At 37.2% G+C, this 23,836-nt stretch overlaps 1 protein-coding gene across 2 annotated transcripts in view; it reads left to right on the top strand.

The window, feature by feature from the left end:
• The window catches only part of RAVER2 (ribonucleoprotein, PTB binding 2), a 93,343-nt gene that overhangs the window by 31,794 nt on the left and 37,713 nt on the right, over window positions 1–23,836 (top strand). For both annotated transcript variants that reach the window (XM_023210246.2, XM_023210256.2), the window contains exons 3-5: window positions 8,126–8,595; window positions 11,884–12,075; window positions 19,561–19,687. In XM_023210246.2, the coding sequence (XP_023066014.1) occupies window positions 8,126–8,595; window positions 11,884–12,075; window positions 19,561–19,687 (789 nt within the window). The remainder of the gene's footprint in view (window positions 1–8,125; window positions 8,596–11,883; window positions 12,076–19,560; window positions 19,688–23,836) is intronic.

Here is a 23,836-nt window from a genome sequence, read left to right as displayed (position 1 = left end):
AATCTCCGGTGTGCCGGTGTTACAGCGCAGTATTGGGGTGGGAGTTACCCGATTTTCCAGGTGTTGTGTGTCTCAGTTCCCCTGGCTAGGAAAAGGGACTCCCTTCCCCCTCGCGCTTCCCAGGTGAGGCGATGCCTCGCCCTGCTTCAGCTCTCGCTGGTCGGGCTGAAGCAGCTGACCAGCACCGATTGTCCGGCACTCCCAAGTGAGATGACCCCAGTACCTCAGTTGAAAATGCAGAAATCACCGGTCTTCTGTGTCGCTCGCGCTGGGAGATGGAGACTGAAGCTGTTCCTATTCGGCCATCTTGCTCCGCCCCTCCCTGTACCTATATATAATTAATGGTAGTCTCTGTTTTAAGCTTTTTCATATATGGTATTCTAATATATATTTCATTTAGCAACTTGCTTTTTTTCGCGTTAACTCAACGTTGTTTTTCAGATCTTTCCACATTGATATATATAACTCAGGTTCACTGATTTAAGCTACTACATATAATTATCATGTGAATTTATTACAGTTAATGTATTTGTTACTGATTGGCATTCAGGAAGCTTTACCTTTCTCAGTATTTCAAACAGTGATGCACTGAATAGCCCTTTAGTTGACTACTAATATACGTTTCAACTCTTTCTCTGTAACTGAAGCTCTGAGTCATAGGTGTGCACAATTTCAGTATTACTAGATATTGACAACGGGATTAGAGGTAACAGCCTTCACAACTCACACAGAGCCAGGAATAGTGCTATTCCCACTAGTCAGGATGATAAACCTCATAATTCATGGGGCATCAGAAGGAATAATCAGAAAGTTTTTGTCTCAGGAATGGGAAAAATTAACTCGAGACAATAATGCTCTTGTCCTACCTAATGAAACTTAAAAACAAGACCAGAACGGATCAAAGTGCTTCCTCATAACTTAACCATATCCTGGAACAAAACTCAAGAATATTTGTATGTGTCCAAAACATCTGACACCCAACAAAGTAAAATTTATGATGTCAGACATCCAATAAAAAAGTAGCAGACATGATGAAGAAGCAGGAACACCTAACAAAAATCAATCAAAACTGGCCTAGAATTGACACAGATGAATTAATAAAAATGGACATTAAACCAGTTTTTATAATAGTGTTCTGTATGTATAAGAAGTTATAGTAAGATTGAACATGGTAAATAGAGACATGGAAGATATAAAATATCCAAATCAAACATCTGGAGATGAAAATTACAACATCTGACATGAAATACACTGGATAGGATTAATGGCAGAATAGACGTTGTGGAAGAAAAAATTAGTGAACTTAAAAACAATGATATAAATGATCCAAAATGAAACACAGAAAAAAGACTGTAAAACATGAACAGAGTATCAGTGAACTGTGGGACAGCTTCAAGAACAATTAGAGTCCCTGGGGGTAGGAATAGTTAAAAAAAAAAATTAAAGAATTAGTGGCTGAAAAGTTTTAAAATTTTGATGAAAATTCTAATCCCAGAAATCCACAGAGCTCAACCAACTTCAAGTACAAAAGCATGAAGAAAACTACAGGGTACTTTGTAATCAAATTGTTTACAGTTAGTGATAGAGTGTCTTAAAAGTAGCCAGAAAAAAAGTACACATCATTAATACATTTAGCAGGACAAAGATTAAGATGACCATAGATCTTGGAAACAACACAAGCGGGAAGACCGTAGGGTAACATCTTTTCATTCTTTACCAAAAGAAAAAAAAAAAACAACAGGTCAGCATGGAATTCTTTACCTATGGAAAATATCTTTCAGAAACGATGAAATAGAGATGTTTTTCAGTCATGCAAAAGCTAAAAGAATCGTCTCCATTAGACTTGCACTGTAAGAAATACTTAAGGAAGTTCTACAAGCAGGAAGAAAATTATAGATGGAAATCTGGACCTACCCAACAAAATGATGAATACCTGATATGGTCATTATGTGGGTAAAGACTTTTTTCTTAATATTAAAATATCTTTAAAGTATAATTGACTGTTAAAAGCAAAAATAATAATATTACATCGTGAGATTTGTAACACACGTAGAAATAAAATATGTAACGGCAATAATACAAAGGCTGGGAGAGGAGAAATGGGATTACGCTGTTTTCAGTCTGTTATACAGTACATGAAGTGGTGTGAGACCATTTGACAGTTGACTGTGATAAGTTAAAGATGTATACTGTAAACCTTAAATCACCGGTTAAAATCACACAACACAGAAATCATTAATTGTATTAAATGATTTTTCCTTGGATTTTGGGACCTATGGTGTTTGTGGAAACATGTATAATTAATAACTCAATTGATAAAAGATGGTTACAGTTCTAAACTATAACCTTGCAACCAGAGCTTTCTGTGGTAGATATGAGAAAAATATTATAGTAAAATAGGATACATTAGGGGAAAAAGTTTTGGCACATGCTTGCCTTCAAATTGGGCCCAGTAATAAACTAAATAGTAGACCATGCAATGACTTTTAAAAGAATTGGGACCAACTGTGGGATATTTAAATTTCACAGGGAAAATAATAATATAATTAATCCCAAATTCCCTTCCAGCCTTTTTTCTGTAGAGTGACATCTACCATTTCCATGAGAACCAGTGTGTGAATTTATTTATTTATTTATTTAGAGAATTTGTGGTCTTGGAAAAACATGGAAGAAGCTATAGAACAGAAAATGTGACCTCCTTTCCCTACTGCCTGAACTTTTAAATTTGTTTCATTATGTTATTTAAATTCTTCCATAAAACCTGAGTTGAATAAATGCAGATACCTAAGAAAAGGAAAAAGAGATTTTCAGTTTTAAATTTAGTTGATTTATATATGCATTTATTTATTCATTCATCTAACGCAAAACTTCTACCATACGTCATGCACTAAGATAGTTGGTGGAATACATTCGTTAGTAATTTAGGGAGCTCACAGTTTAGTAGGGTAGCAGGCATCTAAGCAAATAGAGTACGATGTGGTGTGATCTATGCAATAATCCAAGCAATGTTCAAGATAGAGAGGTATAAAAAAATAAGGAATGGTTAACTCTAAGAGAGGACCTGGGAAGGCTTCCTGGAGATCATCATGGAGTAATGCATGGACTGAATTTGAAAATCAGCTAAAAGGTTCCAGGTATCCTAAGGTATGGGGAGTGATGTTATAGGCAGGGGAATTAAATGTGTGATATATGGATACCTGAAATAACTGGATCTCTACAGGGAGCTACAAATATTTCAGTGTTCTTGGAGAATAAAGAGCTGTTGTGGAAGGGAGGAAGTATGGCAGTTAACGAGGCTGGAGTTAGATATAATGGGCATTGTAGAGTGTGATTAACAACCTGGCACTCGGCTTTTTCTGTGAGTAATAGCAAACCTTTGCATTTAAGGCAGTAAACAGGCACAATTAAACTTCTGTTTTTTAGAGATCACTTTATTGTCACTGTGGAGAAAGGATTAAAAAAAGAAAAAGCTAGAGGAATGAAGAAAGGAAGATGGATTCAAGACCCATTAGACGGGTGGAATTTGAGGATTCCTTTTATATGGGAAATGAGGGAGACAGAGTTTAGGTTAATTCCAGGTTTCTGATTTGTGAGTGTTGTGTGACCAGCTAAAATAGGGAATAAAGGAAGATGAGAAGTATTAGGATTCCTTTAAATTATACTTTAAGTTCTGGGGTACATGTGCAGAATGTACAGGTTTGTTACATAGGTATACATGTGCCATGGTGGTTTGCTGCACCCATCAACCTGTCATCTACATCAGGTATTTCTCCTAATGCTCTCCCTCCCCACCCCACACTCCCTGACAGGCCCCGTTGTGTGATGTGCCCTTCCCTGTGTCCATGTGTTCTCATTGTTCACCTCCCACTTATGAGTGAGAATATGCAGTGTTTGATTTTCTGTTCTTGTGTTAGTTTGCTGAGAATGATGGTTTCCAGCTTCATCCATGTCCCTGCAAAGGACATGAACTCATCCTTTTTTATGGCTGCATAGTATTCCATGGTGTATATGTGCCACATTTTCTTTATTCAGCCTATCATTGATGGAAATGTAGGTTGGATCCAAATCCTTGCTATTGTAAATAGTGCTACAGTAAACATACATGCACATGCGTCTTTATAGTAGAATGATTTATAATCCTTTGGGTATATACCCAGTAATGGGATGGCTGGGTCAAATGGTATTTCTAGTTCTAGATCTTTGAGGAATTGCCACACTGTCTTCCACAATGGTCGAATGAATTTACATTCCCACCAACAGTGTAAAAGTGTTCTTATTTCTCCAAATCCTCTCTAGCATTTGTTGTTTCCTGACTTTTTAATGATTGCCATTCTAACTGGCGTGAGATGGTATCTCACTGTGGTTTTGATTTGCATTTATCTGATTACCAGTGATGATGAGCATTTTTTCATGTTTGTTGGGGGCATAAATGTCTTCTTTTGAGAAGTGTCTGTTCATATCCTTTGCCCACTTTTTGATGGGGTTGGGTATTTTTCTTGTAAGTTTGTTTAAGTTCTTTGTAGACTCTAGATATTAGTCCTTTGTCAGGTGGATATGATTGCAAAAATTTTCTCCCATTCTGTGGGTTGCCTGTTCATTCTGCTGATAGTTTCTTTTGCTGTGCAGAAGCTCTTTAGTTTAATTAGATCCTATTTGTCAATTTTGGCTTTTGTTGCCATTGCTTTTGGTGTTTTAGTCGTGAAGTCTTTGCCCACACCTATGTCCTGAGTGGTATTGTCTAGGTTTTCTTCTAGGCTTTTTATGGTTTTGGGTCTTATGTTTAAGTCTTTAATCCACCTTGAGTTAATTTTTGTATAAAGTGTAAGAAAGGGATCCAGTTTCAGCTTTCTGCATATGGCTAGCCAGTTTTCCCAACACCCTTTCTTGAATCGGGAATGCTTTCCCCATCGCTTGTTTTGGCAGGTTTGTCAAAGATCAGATGGTTGTAGATGTGTGGTGTTATTTCTGAGGCCTCTGTTCTGTTCCATTGGTCTATATATCTGTTTTGGTACCAGTACCATGCTGTTTTGGCTACCGTAGCCTTGTAGTGTAGTTTGAAGTCAGGTAGCATGATGTCTCCAGCTTTGTTCTTTTTGCTTAGGATTGTCTTGGCTGTGCAGGCTCTTTTTTGATTCCATGTGAAATTTAAAGTAGTTTTTTCCAATTCTGTGAAGAAAGTCAATGGTAGTTTGATGGGGATAGTATTGAATCTATAAATTACTTTGGGCAGTATGGCCATTTTTACGATGTTGATTCTTCCTATCCATGAGCATGGATTGTTTTTCCATTTGTTTGTGTCCTCTCTTATTTCCTTGAGCAGTGGTTTGTTGTTCTCCTTGAAGAGGTCCTTCACATCCCTTGTAAGTTGGATTCCTACATATTTTATTCTCTTTGTAGCAATTGTGAATGGGGGTTTCCTCATGATTTGGCTCTCTGTTAGTCTGTTATTGGTGTATAGGAATGCTTGTGATTTTCGCACGTTGATTTTGTATCCTGAGACTTTGCTGAAGTTTCTTATCAGCTTAAGGAGATTCTGGGCTGAGACGATGGGGTTTTCTAAATATACAATCATGACATCTGCAAACAGAGACAATTTGACTTCCTCTTTTCCTAATTGTTTTGTTTTTGTTTTTGTTTTTTGGCAGAGAGAGGATGAGAATTATGAGTTATGTTTGGGAGTCAATATGAAGATGTATGTGGCACTAAAGGTTAGAAACATGGATTTGGGGGTTATAATGGTATAGGAGGCCTTTTGCAAGTCCTCAAATGAGGTTATTTTGCTCATTGCTTTCATAGCCCCTCATACTGCCCCTTTGGTAACACCACATTTGTAACTCTTTGTTAAACGTCTGGCTTCCCCTATTAGATTGTGAGCTCTGTGTTGAAAGGGATCTTACCTGTTCTGTTCACCAAAACATTTCCAGTGCCAAACTTGGTATCTGGCACATGATACAGAATACATAGGAATGGGCATGATTGCCCCCAGAGGAAGAGGGTGTAGAGTGAGAAAAAAGATATTCAGCAGCCACACATTGAGTAACATGTGGCCACACAGGTATTACTGTCTGTGACTCTGCCAGGAAGGCCCCCCAAGGAGTACTACCTTACAGGTGTGAGTGGAGGACAGAGAGCTAGCAAAGGAAATAGAGAAAAGAGCTTGGATAGTTATAAGGTGAATCAAGAAAGAGTACATCAAGATGGAAAGTTAAGAAAGGCCTAGTGCAGTGGCTCAGGCCTATAATTCCAGCACTTTGGGAGGTTGAGGTTGGTGGATCACTTGAGGTCAGGAGTTCAAGACCAGCTTGACCAACATGGCACAACCTCGTCTCTACTAAAAATACAAAAATTAGCCAGGTGTGGTGGCAGGCCCTGTAGTCCCAGCTACTTGGGAGGCTGAGGCAAGAGAACGGCTTGAACTTGGGAGGCGGAGGTTGTGGTGAGCTGAGATCGGCACCACTGCACTCCAGCCTGGGCAACAGAGTCAGACTCTGTCTCAAAAAAAAAGAAAAAAAGGTAGAAAGGGAATGATTTATAGGTTCAAATGCCCTGAGAATTCAAATTAAATATGACCTGAGATTTTACGGACTGATATGAGAACATAACCAGTATTTACAAACTGTTGTTGGCTCGTTTGTTTGTTTTAGGGAAACAGAATGAAATGGTATTTTATGTCAGCATAAGGCAAAAAGACATAGAATCAAAATCAAGCCTTTTAAAAAACGTTGTTAGAAACTAAGAGGTAGTCTCTCAATAAGGGCAGTAAAGCCATTTTTTTCTCATTTTTTGGAAAAGAGATGTTGGAACAGTTAGCTGTTCCTTTGGCAATAGTTTTCTTGCATGTGGGGCATGTGTCAAATAAAAAATGTGTTTCTTTAAATGTTAGCATCACACTCAGTATGGTGAGATACTGTTACTCGGAGAGCCGCATGGCACTAAGACCAATTGAGGGCAGGGCAGTTGACTGAAATGACAGGCAGAATTGCCCATGCTACTTAAATTACATCTCTGTCTCTTGCTATATCCGTATTTGCTGTATACAACATATTGTCATGCGGTTCTAATTGAATTCGGGTAAATTAAATGTTCATATGGAAGTAACTTCACCATATATTTCAGAGGGAGAGGGGGAGGAACTTGTAGAGAGCAATTTGTAATTTGTGGATTGCTATGTATTTTTTTAATGGGGGCTTTAAACTTTTCCTATAAAATTGCTCAAAACCTTTTATATTCTTTTATTACAAAAGGTAAACACATTGGTATGGTTAAAATGTAATTTTACCAGATTTGAATGTACATAATATTTCATTAACCTAGAATGCTATATTTGTATTACATTTCCAGTTATATAAATTGTCATATGCGTTTGTTGCTTGATGCTAGAACAACTTCATTAGATAGACAGGACAGATTATATTTATTGTTTTATGAATATTCAAGATCTTGTTTTAAGATCAGAATCCTGTAATCTTTTCATTTGATATTATTCATCAAAAGTGTACCAAATTATAAGTGTCTGTTGTTATGTCAATCTAATCTGATATTAAGGAAATACATAAATTGGAGAAAGAAATGGCCTCCTTTATACATTTTGATGTTTTTGCTGTACCTTCATTTTTTCAGGTCCTTGCTGTCAAATAGGGTCTTTTAGAACTCTTTCTAGGAAGAAAGAAAGATTTTGTAACTTCATTTTTATTTCAGTGAAGTTTTATATAAAGCCTTCATAAAATTTTATATCATAGGTTTTTAGGTGGGAGGAGATCAAATATGTGCGCTATTGGAAAAGGTTACCAAAAACCCCCCAGAATATTGTCAGATTAGGAGTAAAACTCCTAATATATTATTAGGATTAGTGAAACTCCTAATATAATCCCTGTACTTTCTATTTTGGGTTACTGTTGATGAAGTTAGTTTAATGGAGGTGTCAGCATTTAAAAACACAGTGAAATAGAATAAAAAATATCACAATGCATTACATATAGTAGGGATATTAACTCATAATTTTGTTTCAGAAAAAAGTATATGTTTATGTGTACCAGGTCACAGAAGTAAGATGTATTTCTTACTGTGTTTTCCATTTGAAAACACTGGCCTAGAAAACTCTTTAATTCATTTTGTTATCTTCCAGCCTTTGTTACCTTATTGAATGGGGAACAAGCCCAGAATGCAATTCAGATGTTTCATCACTATTCTTTTAGAGGAAAAGACTTAATAGTCCAGCTTCAGCCAACAGATGCTTTGCTGTGTATTACCAACCTACCCATTTCTTTTACATTAGAAGAATTTGAAGAACTTGTTCGTGCTTATGGAAATATTGAGAGATGTTTTCTGGTCTATAGCGAAGTTACTGGTCATTCCAAAGGCTATGGATTTGTGGAATACATGAAAAAGGACTTTGCTGCAAAGGCTAGATTGGAGCTATTGGGTAAACAGTTGGGAGCATCAGCACTCTTTGCACAATGGATGGATGTTAATCTATTGGCTTCAGAGCTCATTCATTCTAAGTGCCTTTGTATTGATAAACTGCCCAGTGACTACAGGGATTCAGAAGAGCTGTTGCACATTTTTTCCAGTGTCCATAAACCTGTATTTTGCCAGGTAGGTATTTTAAAGAGATTATTGGAAATATTTTGAAATATATACATATGTATCTAATCTACATACACTCACAGATTTATCATACCTGTATGATTAACACAATGGATAATTTAACTCTGCATTATTCTGTAGGGAAGACTTTGATCTCATGGGAAATTTTAAATCAGTTCCTCTGTTTATGGGCCAAAGTATATTGTTCTGTAGTTAAGTATGCCTTAGCAAATCCATTGCTTACTCATTCACCTCATTCCATCCATTCGTCCCTCCATTTTTCCATCAATCCATTCATCTATCCAACTTCTATTTACCATCTTCTGTGTGCCAGACACTATGCCAAGTGTCGGAAAGGCAGAGAATGGAAAGATACTGTATCTCAATGCCTCACAGTTTTGTAGAAGAGATGGACAAGTAAGCAAATAATTGCAAATCCTATATGAAGAGTGATATAATGGAGGATAGAAAAGTATTATGAAGTTTAAAAGGAATGTGTAGTTCTATCTTAATGTGGTCACGGTAGGTTAGACATCTAGAGAAGATCCTGAAAACTGATAACACTGGCAAGACTTTTCAAGCACTTTATCATAGTAAAATTAAATACATTCTAATAAATAAATAAATAAATATACTATATATAACTCTTTTCCTTACAGAGTTTTGATAGCAACTGATCAATTATTTCTCTCGTTTTTCTCCATTTCTTCCTTTTCCCTTTTTCCTTTTACTGCACTCCCTTCCCATCCACGCTCCTTTTCCTCTTACCTCTTGTTTCCTCTCCTCCTTTGTATTTTTCTTTAATCATACATTTGTTGATTTCCTAGTATTGCAGTAAAAATTTTGGAGTTGGAGTACCTATCTATGTATATAATTATATTATTTAATATTAAATATATTAAAATGTATATATTTATTATTTAACTTGACAGTTAAAATTGTATTTATCATGTATAACATGATGTTTTGAAGTATATATACATTGTGGAATGGCTAAATCGAGCTAATTAACATATGTATTACTTCACATGTTGTCATTTTTGTGGTAAGAACACAACATCCACTCTTGTAGCATTTTTTAAGAATACAATATGTTGTTATTAACTGTAGTCATCATGTTGTCCAAAAGATCTTTTGAACCTGTTTCTCTTACCCAACTGAAATGTCGCATCCTTTGACCAGTATCTCCCCAAGCCCCGACACAAATCGCCCCAGCCCCTGGTATCCACTATTCTACACTATACTTCTATGAGATCAACTTTTTAAGCTTCCACACGTGGGTGAAATTTTGCAGTAATACATATTTTTAACAATTTTTTTGAGACAGGGTCTTTCTCTGTTGCCCAGGCTGGAATCATGGCCCACAGTAGTCCCACACTTCTAGGTTCAAGCGATCTTCTTATTATCTCAGCCTCCCAAATAGCTAGGACTAGAAGTCCACATCACCATGCCCAGCTATTTTTTAATTTTCTTTCTTTTGTAGTAGAGACTGGGTCTCGCTATATTGCCAGGCTGGTCTCAAACTCCTGGGCTCAAGTGATCCTCCTGCCTTGGCCTCCCAAAGCTCTAGGATTAGCTTATTGATATGTTCTTCTTGAATACTAAGAATTATGTAATGTTGTCATCCTGTGGCCTTTGAGGCCTTTGAAACAGATGTAAAGAGAAAAGCCATTTATCATAAATTGTATTTGAATTGTGAACCCCAAGGTTGGAAGAGCCCTTAGAGATTATCTAGTATAGCTTTACATGTCATAGAAAATATTTGCTACCATTTTTTTGAGTGACCATTTAGCTTCTGCTAAAATACTTCCAAAGAGTGGAAGATTAACTACATCACAAGTGAGACCATTGTGTCATTGAATGACTCTCATGTTGAACTGAAATAGCCGTCTCTGAAACTACTGATGCTGTGGACTTAAAATGATTTTGTTTTTTGAAAGACTTAAAATATTATAATTTATACCGGCATAAAGATCATTATAATGAAATAGAATAATAAAAACCATTTGTAAAGTTTTCAAAAGATTAATAAAGCAGCTTTGGGATGGCTCTTTATCAGTGGGTCTGTTAACTTCAGGCCCTTTTGCATGGTAGGTTGGCATAGACTATATTAAAGACACAGCCTTTTACCTTGTGGTCAAGAGACCAAAATGATTAATGAATGGCTTTTACAAACCTGATTTTAAGACCTGGTTTGGATTATAAGAGGAATAGGGTTGTTAGAGAAATGTTTACAAGAGGTAGATGTTTTTCCTTTACCTGTGTGGTTGGAAAAAGCTTTGGGTAGGAAAAGATATTTGATGACAGTTTTTAAAGGAAGAAATAATGTGAAGGAAAAGATAGAAATCTGATCTAAATATACAAGGAAGTAGAAGAAAGATAAGCTTCAAAAACAAGAGAAAAGAAACTGAGAAGGACTGAGAAGTGATTTAGTTGTAATACCAGCTTATGAGATGGCAAACCCAAATAGAAGTATTGGAAATGTGTCTTCTCAAAGACATACTCAGCTGAATTTTGTGTCATTTATCACTTTATAGTGTGAATGTATTTAAGATAATTCAGACGTGTTCAAAGCCTAGAAACGCTTTAGTGTCTTATCTTGTTCTTATTTTTGCTCTTTGTACCAGTCTTTTCAGATCCAGGACTTTAGTATCTTCCTTTACAGTCTTACAGGTGGGTGACTGGAAATAAATCGAGTTCTACATGGCAGGAGTTTATTTAGGGCACATTCAGAAATAAAAGTTGTGTGTTGCTTTTAATAAACCTGGGACACAGTTTTCCTAAATAAGGTTTGCCTTGGTATACTTGACTAAATTCCTGGGATCTTCCTAAAATAGTGAAATAAAAATGAAATGTTCCTCCTACCTTCTCTTGTTAATAGTAACTTTATTTTCCATTGATGTGTGGTCAAATAATTTGTTCAGTATGTTTCACTGTCCATGTACCTGGTGATTTTCTTTTAAGGAAAGCTGTAATTATTGTGTCCTCATATTTTCCTATAAATTAACAGTTTATATGTTTCTTAATATGTAAAGACTATTGCCATTTGGGCTTTTACTGTTGAAATAAATAGGAAAATCAAAGAATTGAATAGAAACTTGACAGACTCCTATCTTCCTGTCTTCAGGAAGAAGTACATCTAAGCAATTAGTAAACATTTTCATAAAGAAAGAATACGTTATTTCCACCAGTATCATGCTCCAATGTACTTGTTCTTGAATTTGAAAATTATATATTGTAAATAAATGTTTCTAAGTAAAGATCGGAATTACTGTTTAATAGAATGTATTGTATCAGCTTGCACAGGATGAAGGTAGTTACGTTGGTGGCTTTGCAGTGGTTGAATATAGCACTGCGGAGCATGCTGAAGAGGTCCAGCAGGCAGCAGATGGTATGACCATCAAGGGCAGCAAAGTCCAGGTTTCCTTCTGTGCCCCCGGAGCGCCAGGGCGAAGTACATTAGCAGCATTGATAGCGGCTCAACGTGTGGTAAGTTTTTTCTCTTTCTTTCTCTTTTTTTAGAGTGTAGAAAATTCTAATACTATTTTAATCTATCCAATCTAGCCAAAGTAATTGATTGTCAAGTGCACTATCATTGCGTTTCCATCACACTGAAGACTTTTCCTTTTTTTAAAAAAGTTAGTTAAATGGTTTCTTTGTTAAGTCAAGCCAGAAGTCATTACCAGAAAAAGAAATTGTGTTTAGTAAAGTGTATTTATCTTGAGAAATTTTCGAAGGAATTTCATTTATTCAGCAAATATTGACTTCCTCTTGTGTTCTAAATTTTGAGTGTAATATGCCTCCTTTTTCTTTTTCTTTTCTTTTTTAAGTTTTGAGATGTAGTTTCACTCTTTCACGCAGGCTGGAGTGCAGTGGCGCAATCTCGGCTCACTGCAGCCTTTGCCTCCTGGGTTCAAGCAATTCTCCTGCCTCAGTCTCCCAAGTAGCTGGGACTACAGGCACATGCCACCACGCCCGGCTAATTTTGTATTTTTAGTAGAGACAGTGTGTTGGCCAGGCTGGTCTCAAACTCCTGACCCCAGGTGATCCGCTCACCTCAGCCTCCCAAAGTGCTGGGATTACAGGTGTGAGCCACCGCACCCAGCCGCCTCTTTTTTCAAGAAGTTTTCAGAGGAAAATACATGCCTGCTTTTTGCTTACATGGCACATTGTACTTACTTCTTTATAGTAACTGTCTACTCATTCTTCTCTACTTCTATAGCCTGGGGGATCCTTGGAGATGGAGACTATACCTTCTTCACAGTTTCTACCCTAGTACTTAGCATAGTAAATATCTGTTAATTGAATGAAGGAAGGAATACACTTTTGAAGGAATTGGGAAAGACTTTATGCTGAAGGTCATATTTGAGTGTGACATTAACGAATGGATGAGATATTGACTTGTGTTGCTGAGAAGTGAATAGGATTGCCAGAGAAATACAGATTTTTGCTGGAGATACTTACACTAAAATAATCATTCATTGTTTATCTGAACTTCACATTTAATTGCACATTCTGTATTTTTACTTGCTACATCTGGCAACCCTAAAATGGGAAAGTGAGTAGTCACTCTAGGTGGAACAGAAACACTCACACAGTGGTATGAGCTGGATTTACATGCTTGAGGAGTGGTAAGTGGTCTGCTTGCAGAGTGAATATGAGTATGCTTAGATGTAGGTTAATGCCAAAGCAAGGAGGACTATTGAGTACTCAGCCAATTACATAGGTATACATGTGCCATGTTGGTTTGCTGCACCCATCAACTCATCATTACACTGGGCATTTCTCTTACTGCTGTCACTCCCCCAGCCCCCCACCCCTCAACAGGCCCCGGTGTGATGTTCCCTGCCCTGTGTCCATGGGTTCTCATTGTTCAATTCCCACCTATGAGTGAGAACATGTGGTGTTTGGTTTTCTGTCCTTGTGTTAGTTTGTTGAGAATGATGGTTTCCAGCTTCATCCATGTCCCTGCAAAGGACATGAACTCATCCTTTTTTATGGCTGCATAGTATTCCTTGGCGTATATATGCCACATTTTCTTAATCCAGTCTATCGTTGATGGACATTTGGGTTAGCCCCAAGTCTTTGCTATTGTGAATAGTGCCGCAATAAACATACATGTGCATGTGTCTTTATAGTACCATGATTTATAATCCTTTGGGAATATACCCAGTAATGGGATTGCTGGGTCAAATGGTATTTCTAGTTCTAGATCCTTGAGGACTTGCCACACTGTCTTCCACAGTGGTTGAACTAATTTACACTCCCACCAACAGTGTATAAAAGCATTCCTATTTCTCCACATCCTCGCCAGCATCTGTTGTTTCCTGACTTTTTAATGATCACCACTCTAACTGGCGTGAGATGATATCTCACTGCGGTTTTGATTTGCATTTGTCTGATGACCAGTGACGATGAGCAGTTTTTCATGTGTCCGTTGACTGCATAAATGTCTTCTTTTGAGAAGTGTCTGTTCATACCCTTTGCCCACTTTTTGATGGGGTTGATTTTTTCTTGTAAATTTGTTTAAGTTTTTTGTAGATTCTGGATATATTAGCCCTTTGTCAGATGGGTAGATTGCAAAAATTTTCTCCCGTTCTGTAGGTTGCCTGTTCACTCTGATGGTAGTTTCTTTTAATGCCCTAGAAGAAAATCTAGGCCATACCATTCAGGACATAGTTATGGGCAAAGACTTCATGACTAAAACACCAAAAGCAATGGCAACAAAAGCCAGAATAGACAAATGGGATCTAATTAAACTAAAGAGCTTTGGCACAGCAAAAGATACTGGGGTTTATAACCAGAGTTGCTTGAAGAATTAGACCTCACTTGTTGTCACCATTTCTTAATTTCCTATCTCCCTCTCAAGTTTAATGCAATGTAGTTTCTGCCTCTACTATTCAAGTGAATCTGTTCTCATTAAGTTAATAGGGGTTTTTAAATATTCAGATCTAGTGACTACATTGCAGTCTTTTATTGGTTGGTCCCTTTGCAACATTTAAAACCTTCTACTTACTGGGCATGGTGGCTCATGCCAGTAATCCAAGCACTTTGGGAGGCCAAGGTGGGAGGATTGTTTGAGCCCAGGAGCTCGAGACTAGTCTGGGAAACATGGTGAAGCCCCTGTCTCTACAAAAAGTTAGCTAGACTTAGTGGTTTGCACCTGTTAGTCCCAGCTACTTGGGAGGTTGAGGTGGAAGAAGAACCTGAGCCCAGGAGTTTGAGGCTGCAGTGAGCTGTGATTATACCACTGCACTCCAGCCTGGGTGACAAAGCAAGACCCTGTCTCAAAAACAAAACAAAACTCTCTACTACCTTGAATTCTGCCACACCATTCATTTTCCTATCTGCCTGTGTGTTCTTTCCTTAACTTATTTTTTCCCCTTAAGAGCTGATATCAGTAGATTTCCATATTTGGCCTTCTCATTTTCTTCCTGTTATTTATGCCTATTAGTGATTACTTCCAAGCATATAATTTTAGACCAAACTGCTCTCAGTACTAAATTAATATTTCCAAAGGATTCTTAGACATTCCCACTTCATGCTATATAAATAGTTCAGTTTCACCATTTCAAAAAAGACTATTTTTTTTCTGGGACTTGCTTTTCTATGTTCTATAATATCTATATATGGCATCAGTTCATCCAAACTAAAACTATGTGAATCAAAAACTCAGTTAATTGTGATTGGTCTCCCTCACCCACTTTCTAATGTAAATGTCAGAAATACTAGCACATCATTTCAATTTCACCTCCTAAGATCTCTCAAATCCTTGGGACCTTGTCAGCATCTTAATTACTTCACTCAGAATCTTATCTTTTCTCACCTCTCTGATTAGAATAATTCCCTACGTGGTCCCATGTCATTAGTCTTTCCCCTTCTAATCCATCTTGCACAGTGCACAGGAGAGATCTTTCTCATCCTCAAATCAGCTTATGTCATTCTCTTGCTTAATATTCTTTAATGCCTGCTTAAGTTCACCTTCCTTAGCATGGCATGCGGGCCCTTTATGGTCAGATAGTAGTGACAGTGAGAAATCTCAGTCTTAAAAATAAGGTATTCTAGATAACATTTTCTATAGGTTTTTGGTACATATCCTTTGGAAATACCAAGTTTTCTGAGTTTTTTTAAATATCATAAATAGGTGCTGAACTTTATCAGAATATTTCTACAACTATTGAGATAATCGTGATTTCTCCTTAAGTTCATCAGTGTCATTTGAGAGTTACACATTCTGTCTTTATCCTGCTGGTGATTGTCCCTGTCCCTAACTTTTTTTTTTTTTTTGAAATAGAGTCTTGCTTTGTCGTTCAGGCTGGAGTGCGTGGCATAATCTTGGCTCACTGCAACCTCTGCCTGCCGGGTTCAAGCGATTCTCGTGACTCAGCCACCTGATTAGCGGAATTACAGGCATGCACCACCACATCCAGCTAATTTTTGTATTTTTAGTAGAGACAGGGTTTCACCATGTTGGCCAGACTGGTCTTGAACTCCTGACCTCAAGCGATCTGCCTGCCTCAGCCTCCCAAAGTGCTGGGATTACAGGGGTGAGCCACTGTGCCCGGCCAGTTGTCCCTAACTTTTTAACATGCATAGGTTTATCAGAACTTCTATCTACCCACTTATTCTCACCTCCATCTGCTTCCTCCTTCCTACTATACCTATCATCATATTGGTGTCTACATTTTTACATTAGGATAGTCTTAAATGTTTTTGGGTTGTTTTTATGGTTGTGTCTTTGTATATAAGATTAAAATTACGATATTGCATACCTCAAATTCAACATATTATATAATAACATCTTGCATTTATTTCTTTTCTTGCTGGATTACTTCCTCCTAGGGCATTTCGAAAGATAGTATTCTTGTGGTAAAAACTTGAGAACTTGTATAGTTGAGAATATTTTTATTTCTTTGTGATATTAATTAACTTAGATTAATTTAAAAATTTAGGCTCAGAGTTCTTTTCTTACAATACTTTGAAAATATTAATTCATTATCTTCTTGAATCTAATGTTGATGCTTTGAGAAAGAAGATTATATTGATTTGTTTCTTGTTCCTTTAGAGATATGTTCTTTTTAAATGGAAGCTTTTAGAAGGTTTTCTGTTGTTGTTATTGGCTGTGATGTTCTTAAATGTCACACAAAGAAATGTGACTAAGTGGGTTTTTTCTTTAGAAATCATGTTTGGGAGACTGTGAACCCTTTCATTCTATGCTCTTCAATTGTTCTTTAATAATGGGAAATTTCTCAGCCATTATTTCTTCAAAGAACTTATTTTCTTCTCCTTCAGGGACTTCTAATATCACAGGTGCTGATGCTTCTACTTCCATTTTCTTTGCCACCTTGCTTTTTCTTGTTTGTTGGAATTTTCGGTTTCTTTAACTGGATCTTTAAGATCACAATTTTGGGCCAGGTGCGGTAGCTCATGTCTGTAATCCCAGCACTTTGGGAGGCCAAGGCAGGTGGATCACCTGAGGTCAGGAGTTCGAGACCAGCCTGGCCAACATGGTGAAACTCAGTCTCTACTAAAAATACAAAAGAAAAAAAAAATAGCCAGGCGTGGCGGCAGGCACCTGTAATCCCAACTACTTGGGAGGCTGAGGCAGGAGAATTGCTTGAACCCGGGAGGCAGAGGTTGCAGTGAGCTGAGATCATGCCATTTCACTCCAGACTGGGCGACACAGCAAGACTCTGAGATCTCAAAAAAAAAAAAATTACTATTTTGTTTTTTAGTCACATGTATTCTACTGTTTAACCTATCTGTTAAAGCACAGGGTAATAATAATGCTTCATGAATTCCTTCAGTTTCTTTATCTATAGAATGGAGATAATACCAACCTTATAGAATTGGCTTTTTGAGGATTAAATGATCTAATTCATGTAAAGTGTTTAGAACAATGCCAAGTCTATAGTAAGTGAGGGCTGCTATTATTTTTTCTCAATACTTATGTTTTTCATAATCTAGCATCTCTCATTGGTTATTCTTTATAACTGCTTGTCCTTCCTTCATGTTATGAGTAAAAATCCATTTTATTTTTGTAATGTCTATTACATTTATTTGACATTCTTATTATTTCCTATTCATGATTCTGCTTTCTGTCTTATAGGTGGTTCAGTTTGTTGATTTTATTTTTTAGTGACTGCATTCTCCAAATGTCTAGCTATTTTTCTTTTGAATGTATGAATATTAATTTCCTGTGGGGGCTGTCACCTTTCTGTATGTCACTGTTTAGAGGTTATGGGGAGGGGGATGGACAGAGGGAAGCTAAAGCCTGGTCTTAGCTAGGGTTTAGGGAAGGCAGGCAAGGACCTCAGGGCAGAGAAGTTCTGCCTTCACCATCTAGGCTTGAGCCCAGCCCTTTTCCTACCCCAGCCAGGCAGCCCTGCACCTTAGAGAGCCTCTCTTCATTTCCATTTCCACCCCTGCTCTTTTCCAAGTTCTTCCTTCCTCCGCTGTAACTCTTCTATCCTGCAGAGTGGGTGTGGGAGGACCTGAGAAGGTCGGGGAGGTGGGAAGGTTTTCAGTGACCAGCTGGTCTGCCCGCCTAGTGTTATCTTGTCCCCATTGTCTCTGCACTTGCGTGCCATCCTGCTGTTCATTGGTCCTATGGCTGTCACTGGGGTGTTGCTGCTGTTTTCCCACCTTGCTGTCCTGGCCAAGAAAGCCATGCTCTCTGAAGGCAAACACAACTCAACAGCGCTTCCCTGAATTATCCTGTGTGTGGACCCATGCGCTCTCATGCTCTCTGCTGATGTTTACCTTCACATCTTCTATCTCCCCAGGGGTTTCTCACAGGCTTTATGTCAGTTTCTTGGATGCATCACCTTCTCCCTCTCAATTTTGCAGTATCTGGGTTGGCAAAAGTTTCCAGTTGTCCTTGTCAGTTCTCCATTTTCTCATAGCTAAAAGTTTTTATCTTTTATGTAATTATATATATTAATATCCCCATCCATCAAGCTGGTTTTTAAAACTGAAAATTATTTCATATTTTTAGGAAGCTACTCGATTGCATGTATGTAAGGCCAGCTCATTTTAATCTCATACTAAATTAATCAAGTAAAGACCTTTATAAAAGAGAAGATTTTGGGCCAGGCGCGGTGGCTAATGCCTGTAATTCCAGTACTTTGGGAGGCTGAGGCGGATGGATCGCGAGGTCAGGAGATCAAGACCATCCTGGCTAACACAGTGAAACCCCATCTCTACTAAAAATACAAAAAATTGGCCAGGCATGGGTGGCGGACACCTGTAGTCCCAGCTACTTGGGAGGCTGAAGCAGGAGAATGGTGTGAACTCGGGAGGTGGAGCTTGCAGTGAGCCGAGATTGCGCCACTGCACTCCAGCCTGGGCAACAGAGTGAGACTCCGTCTCAAAAAATTAAATAAAATAAAATAATAAGAAGATTTTGAATTATAAGGCAACCCACATTATTAAACTTCATTTTATTTTCATTTGAAGTTTTTATTTGTAAAATACAGAAACAGGGTTTCACTGTGTCACCCAGGCTGATCTTGATCTCTTGGGCTCAAGTGATCCTCCCGCCTCAGCCTCCCAAAGTGCCACGATTACAGGTGTGAGCCACTTTGCCTAGCCAATTAAGCTTTAAATCAACATTATAAGAAGGCTCTTCTGTAGTATCAAGGTATTCATATTGTGTTAACAAGTTATTAATAACTTCAGATTCCCTTGTCATCCTTCTATTTGTATGATATGATGAGACTCATTGTACTAAATTGTCAGTCCTCTTAAAGCCAGTTGATATTTACTTGAGACATTCTATGAGGATTTTATGCTGTATGTATAATTGAGAACTGTGGTAGAGAGTATAAAATAGATATATAATATAAGTCAAATTATGTTTATCATAAAATAGATCTTGTCAGATGAATGAGAATTTCTAGAAGAAAGCCTTTGAAATTATGTCTTTTGTACTTACGCTTGTTCTAATGTTTCTTATTTCTATATTCATTGCAGATGCACAGTAATCAAAAGGGCTTACTTCCAGAGCCAAATCCAGTACAAATTATGAAAAGTTTAAACAACCCTGCCATGTTGCAGGTTCTTCTACAGCCCCAGTTATGTGGACGAGCTGTTAAACCAGGTATGGACATGTATGTATACTGATTAAAGAATGTTAGCATGAAGTTAATTTTTTCACATGTGAAATATGAAAAAATACATTTATTTGTGAAAATATATTTAAATTAGTATAAAAATTTAAAAATTTTTCTAGGACCTGCTGATGAGTTTTGATCAATAATCTGAGGTGATATATTTTGACTATTTTTGATATATACAAACTGCTTATGTGGTTGTTTTTACTATTAATAAATGCTAAATATCAAACCTTCTGTTTAGCTCTTAGTAGACATGAATTTGTAGACCAAGGTAATAGTTAACACACTACATTGTTATAACCTATATCCACAAAGAATTAATACTTTTCTATGTAATATTTTTAGCAGAATTATTTTGTTGAAAAGTGCCAAATTTTGTTTCCTCTTTGTTCTTCCCCTTTTTGTTGTAAAATTGTTTCACTTTGTAGCAAATGATGAAAACATTATTATTTTCTAAGTATTATGCAAATCTTTATAATATCAGTATACATTAAATATCTACCTATTTAGTATTCTTTAGTAAGAGCTTACCTTCTGTGCATTCTGAAATGCACAACTTTTTATGTACAAAAATGTCTGTTTTAGCGTTATGAGGAAATGAATGCCTATACAGTGGTCTCCCCTTATCTGTGTTCTTGTGTTCCACAGTTTAGTTACCTGCAGTCTGAAAATATTAAGTAGAATATTCCAAAAACAAACTACTTATAAGTTTTAAATTGCATGCTGTCCTGAGTAGTGTGATGAAATGTTTTGCTGTTCTGCTCCTCCTGCCTTGGCTATGAATTATCCCTCTGTCCATTGTACCTACTCTGTATATGTTACCCACCCGTTAATCACTTAGTAGCCATCTTGGTTAGTTATCACATCACCTGTCATGGTATTGTAGTGTTTATGTTCAAGTAACCCTTATTTTCTTTAATAATGGTCCCAAAGCACAAGAGTAGTGATGCTGGCAGTTTGGATATGACAAAGAGAAGCTGCAAAGTGCATCCTTTCAGTGAAAAGGTTAAAACGTTTCCAACTTAATAAGGGAAAACAAAATGTGTGCTGAAATTGCCAAGATCTACAGTGAGAATGAATTTTCTATCCATGAAATTGTGAAGAAGGAAAAAGAAATTTGAACATAGCATATATAAGGTTTGGTACTATTTATGGTTTCAGGCATCCACTGGGGGTCTTGGAACATATCGCTCGCTGATAAGGGGGATCTACTGTATTCAACATTTAAGTTCAGAGCAAATATGTATAGAGCAAATATATTAAATACATTTATTATGTTTTCATCCCAACTGGTCTCACACCAGTTCACCTGCTGCAATTCAATTCTGGCACTAACTACCTAGAGTTAGCACAGACCCCACAAGTTAAGAGCTCAATCTTCCATATGGCTACCCTCACTTTAGACCTTGACGCAAGTTCAGGGGATTTTCCAGGCCATGTGCACTTCTGACCAGCTAACTATAAATTTGGGAGTTCCCACAATGCCCTCAGGTTCAATAGTTCAATAGAATGGCTCACAGAACTTAGGAAAGCACCATGCTTATGAGTACATAAGGACACAGGCAAGGGAAGATACACTTAGGGAAAAATCTTGGAGGGTCTTGAATACAGAGCTTCTGTGTCCTCTACCCATCAAATCAGGCCATGTCACCCTCCCAACACATCAATATGTTTTCCATCTGGGGATCTCTACTGAACTTCGATGTCCAGAGATTTTATTGGAGTTTCACTATGTCGGTGTGATTGATAGGCCCCATGATAGAACTCAGTCTCTACTTTGCTTCCATTCCCTGGAAGTTAGAAGGTCAGGCTGATATCCCACGGTGCAAAGCTCCACCTCTCCTTATAGAGTTGGTCTTTTGGCACAGCCAGCCCTCATCTGGAAGCTATCTATGGGTCCATAATGAGTTCCCTCAGTAGCATATCAAAGACACTCCTGTAACTCAGGAAAATCCAAGGATTTAGAGTCTCCCTTTCAGGAACCAGGGACAAAGGCCAGTCAAATTATTTATTATACAACAGTATTCATATTAAGTACTTCATATAATTATTTGTGTGTAAGAAGCAGCTTTGGTAGTTTTCTGGCTCAGGCTATTATGCAATTAGATATCTCTTTTACAGTTTTAATGATATAGAGATACTCTTTTTTGTCTTGACAACATGAAGAATTAGAAGCTAATTACTTCCCAAGGCAGCCTATTCCCTGGTTTGACAGTTTCAATTACTGGAAAGTTTTTATATTACTAATATAAGCAATTTTTAGCCACTTATTCTGGTTCCACCTCTGAAGAAATACAGGATAAATGTATTCCTTCTTGCATAATAAAAGCCTCCTAATATTTGAAGACAACTACCATGAAACCTCAGTCATTTTTTATTTTCCCTGTCTTCTTTTCTCCAGACCAGTTCTTTTTTTTACAATGCAACTTTATTAGTAAAATAAATTTCGAGCAGAGCCCCAATATATACCATAAATGTAAAAGATGTCAATTAAACGGATGAACCATTGTCAATCCATATATTTAGAAATGATCAAATCTAATGTTTTCCTTTTTTAATATGAAAGTAAACATAAACAGAGATGGTGTTTTTTTCTGCAACTCTCTTTTTATGCATCTTATATCTCTTTGCAGATTACAGTTCTATATTTGACTTTCCATAACATGTCACAGGACATGTGCTTTAAATCCCCCACAAGTTGTTCTCTTGTAGATGTAGTCTAGGTCTTCCGGGTTGTCCCAAAATATGATGTACACAGACACAAACATATTCTGTAGATTGGTTTTGATTAACACAGAATGCAGTGGGATTTCCTTCCTATTATCATTATATTTCCCTTAATGCAGTCCAAGATTATGTATTAGTGTCTAAAGAAGCATACCACATTCTTAGGTCTTTTAGAAAGTATCATCTGCTTCTTTGGACTCTGGGCTATCTTTACTAATTCCTCTCAAGTATTATTTTTGTCTCTTCTTTTCATCTAAAACTAAATATTCTCCACTCTGCTGTTCTACTCAGATTAATGTATGGCCATATGGCAGTAGGCTTCTTTATGCTTAGCGCTTTCTCAATTTTAAGTAAGATGTTTGAATATTACACTGATGCAGAAGTTATTTCATCAAGCATAGCTTTTTCTTGTGTGGGGTGGAAAGGGAAGAGGATTAAATCATTGCCTCACTTGAGCACATACATAGCTGGAAAATGTGTGGAAAGTTTCTTGATGTTGAGAAAAAGTGTCTTGTTAATCAATAAATTCCATTTATTTTTCTTTTTACTATGTCCTTTACTGTATCTTAACTGTAACCTTGCTATATCCTGAACTCCTCACAGAGGCCTTCTCTGAGCCAACTGAATTAATGATAAAGAATTGTAATTCTTGGCTGGGTGCTGTAGTTCACGGCTATAATCCCAGTACTTTGAGACACTGAAGTGGGCAGATCACCTGAGGTCAGGAGTTCAAGATCAGCTTGGCCAACGTGGCGAAACCCCATCTCTACTAAAAGTACAAAATTTAGCTGGGCATGGTGGCATGCACTTGTAGCCTCAGCTACTCGGGAGGCTGAGGCAGGAGAATGACTTGAACCCTGGAGGTGGAGGTTGCAGTGAGCCAAGATTGCACCACTGCACTCTGGCCTGGGCAACAGAGTGAGACACCGTCTCAAAAAAAAAAAAAAAAAAAATTGTAATTCTTATACCCTTGCCCTGCATCTTTATCATTGTATAATTTTAAAAACAACTGACATATACTATACATGTACTTGTTTATTGTCTATTTCTACCACTAAAATGGAGGCTCCAACTGCTATTAGATTAATTTCCCTCCCAGGTCCAATTTTGATTATGTTACTCTGACCAAGCTGATCTTTTCTCTTCAATCTAGACCTCTTAACTACCTTCAAAAATACAATAAATATAATTATTCTAGACTTTTTTCTTTATGTGTGTACGTTCCTAATTTATTATGTAATCACTTGATAGTATAAACTGTATTTTTAAACAGCTTTAATTGAGATATAGTTGATGTACATTAAACTATAGGTATTTGAAGTGTACAAATTGATATATTTTGATGTTATATATCATCAAAGAAGGCATTCATTCTTTGATTATTAAGTATTATCTTAGCTAGAGTT

This window comes from Piliocolobus tephrosceles, chromosome 1 (assembly GCF_002776525.5).
Source record: "Piliocolobus tephrosceles isolate RC106 chromosome 1, ASM277652v3, whole genome shotgun sequence".
Taxonomy (NCBI): domain Eukaryota; kingdom Metazoa; phylum Chordata; class Mammalia; order Primates; family Cercopithecidae; genus Piliocolobus; species Piliocolobus tephrosceles.
This window is presented reverse-complemented; position numbering and strand designations above follow the sequence as displayed.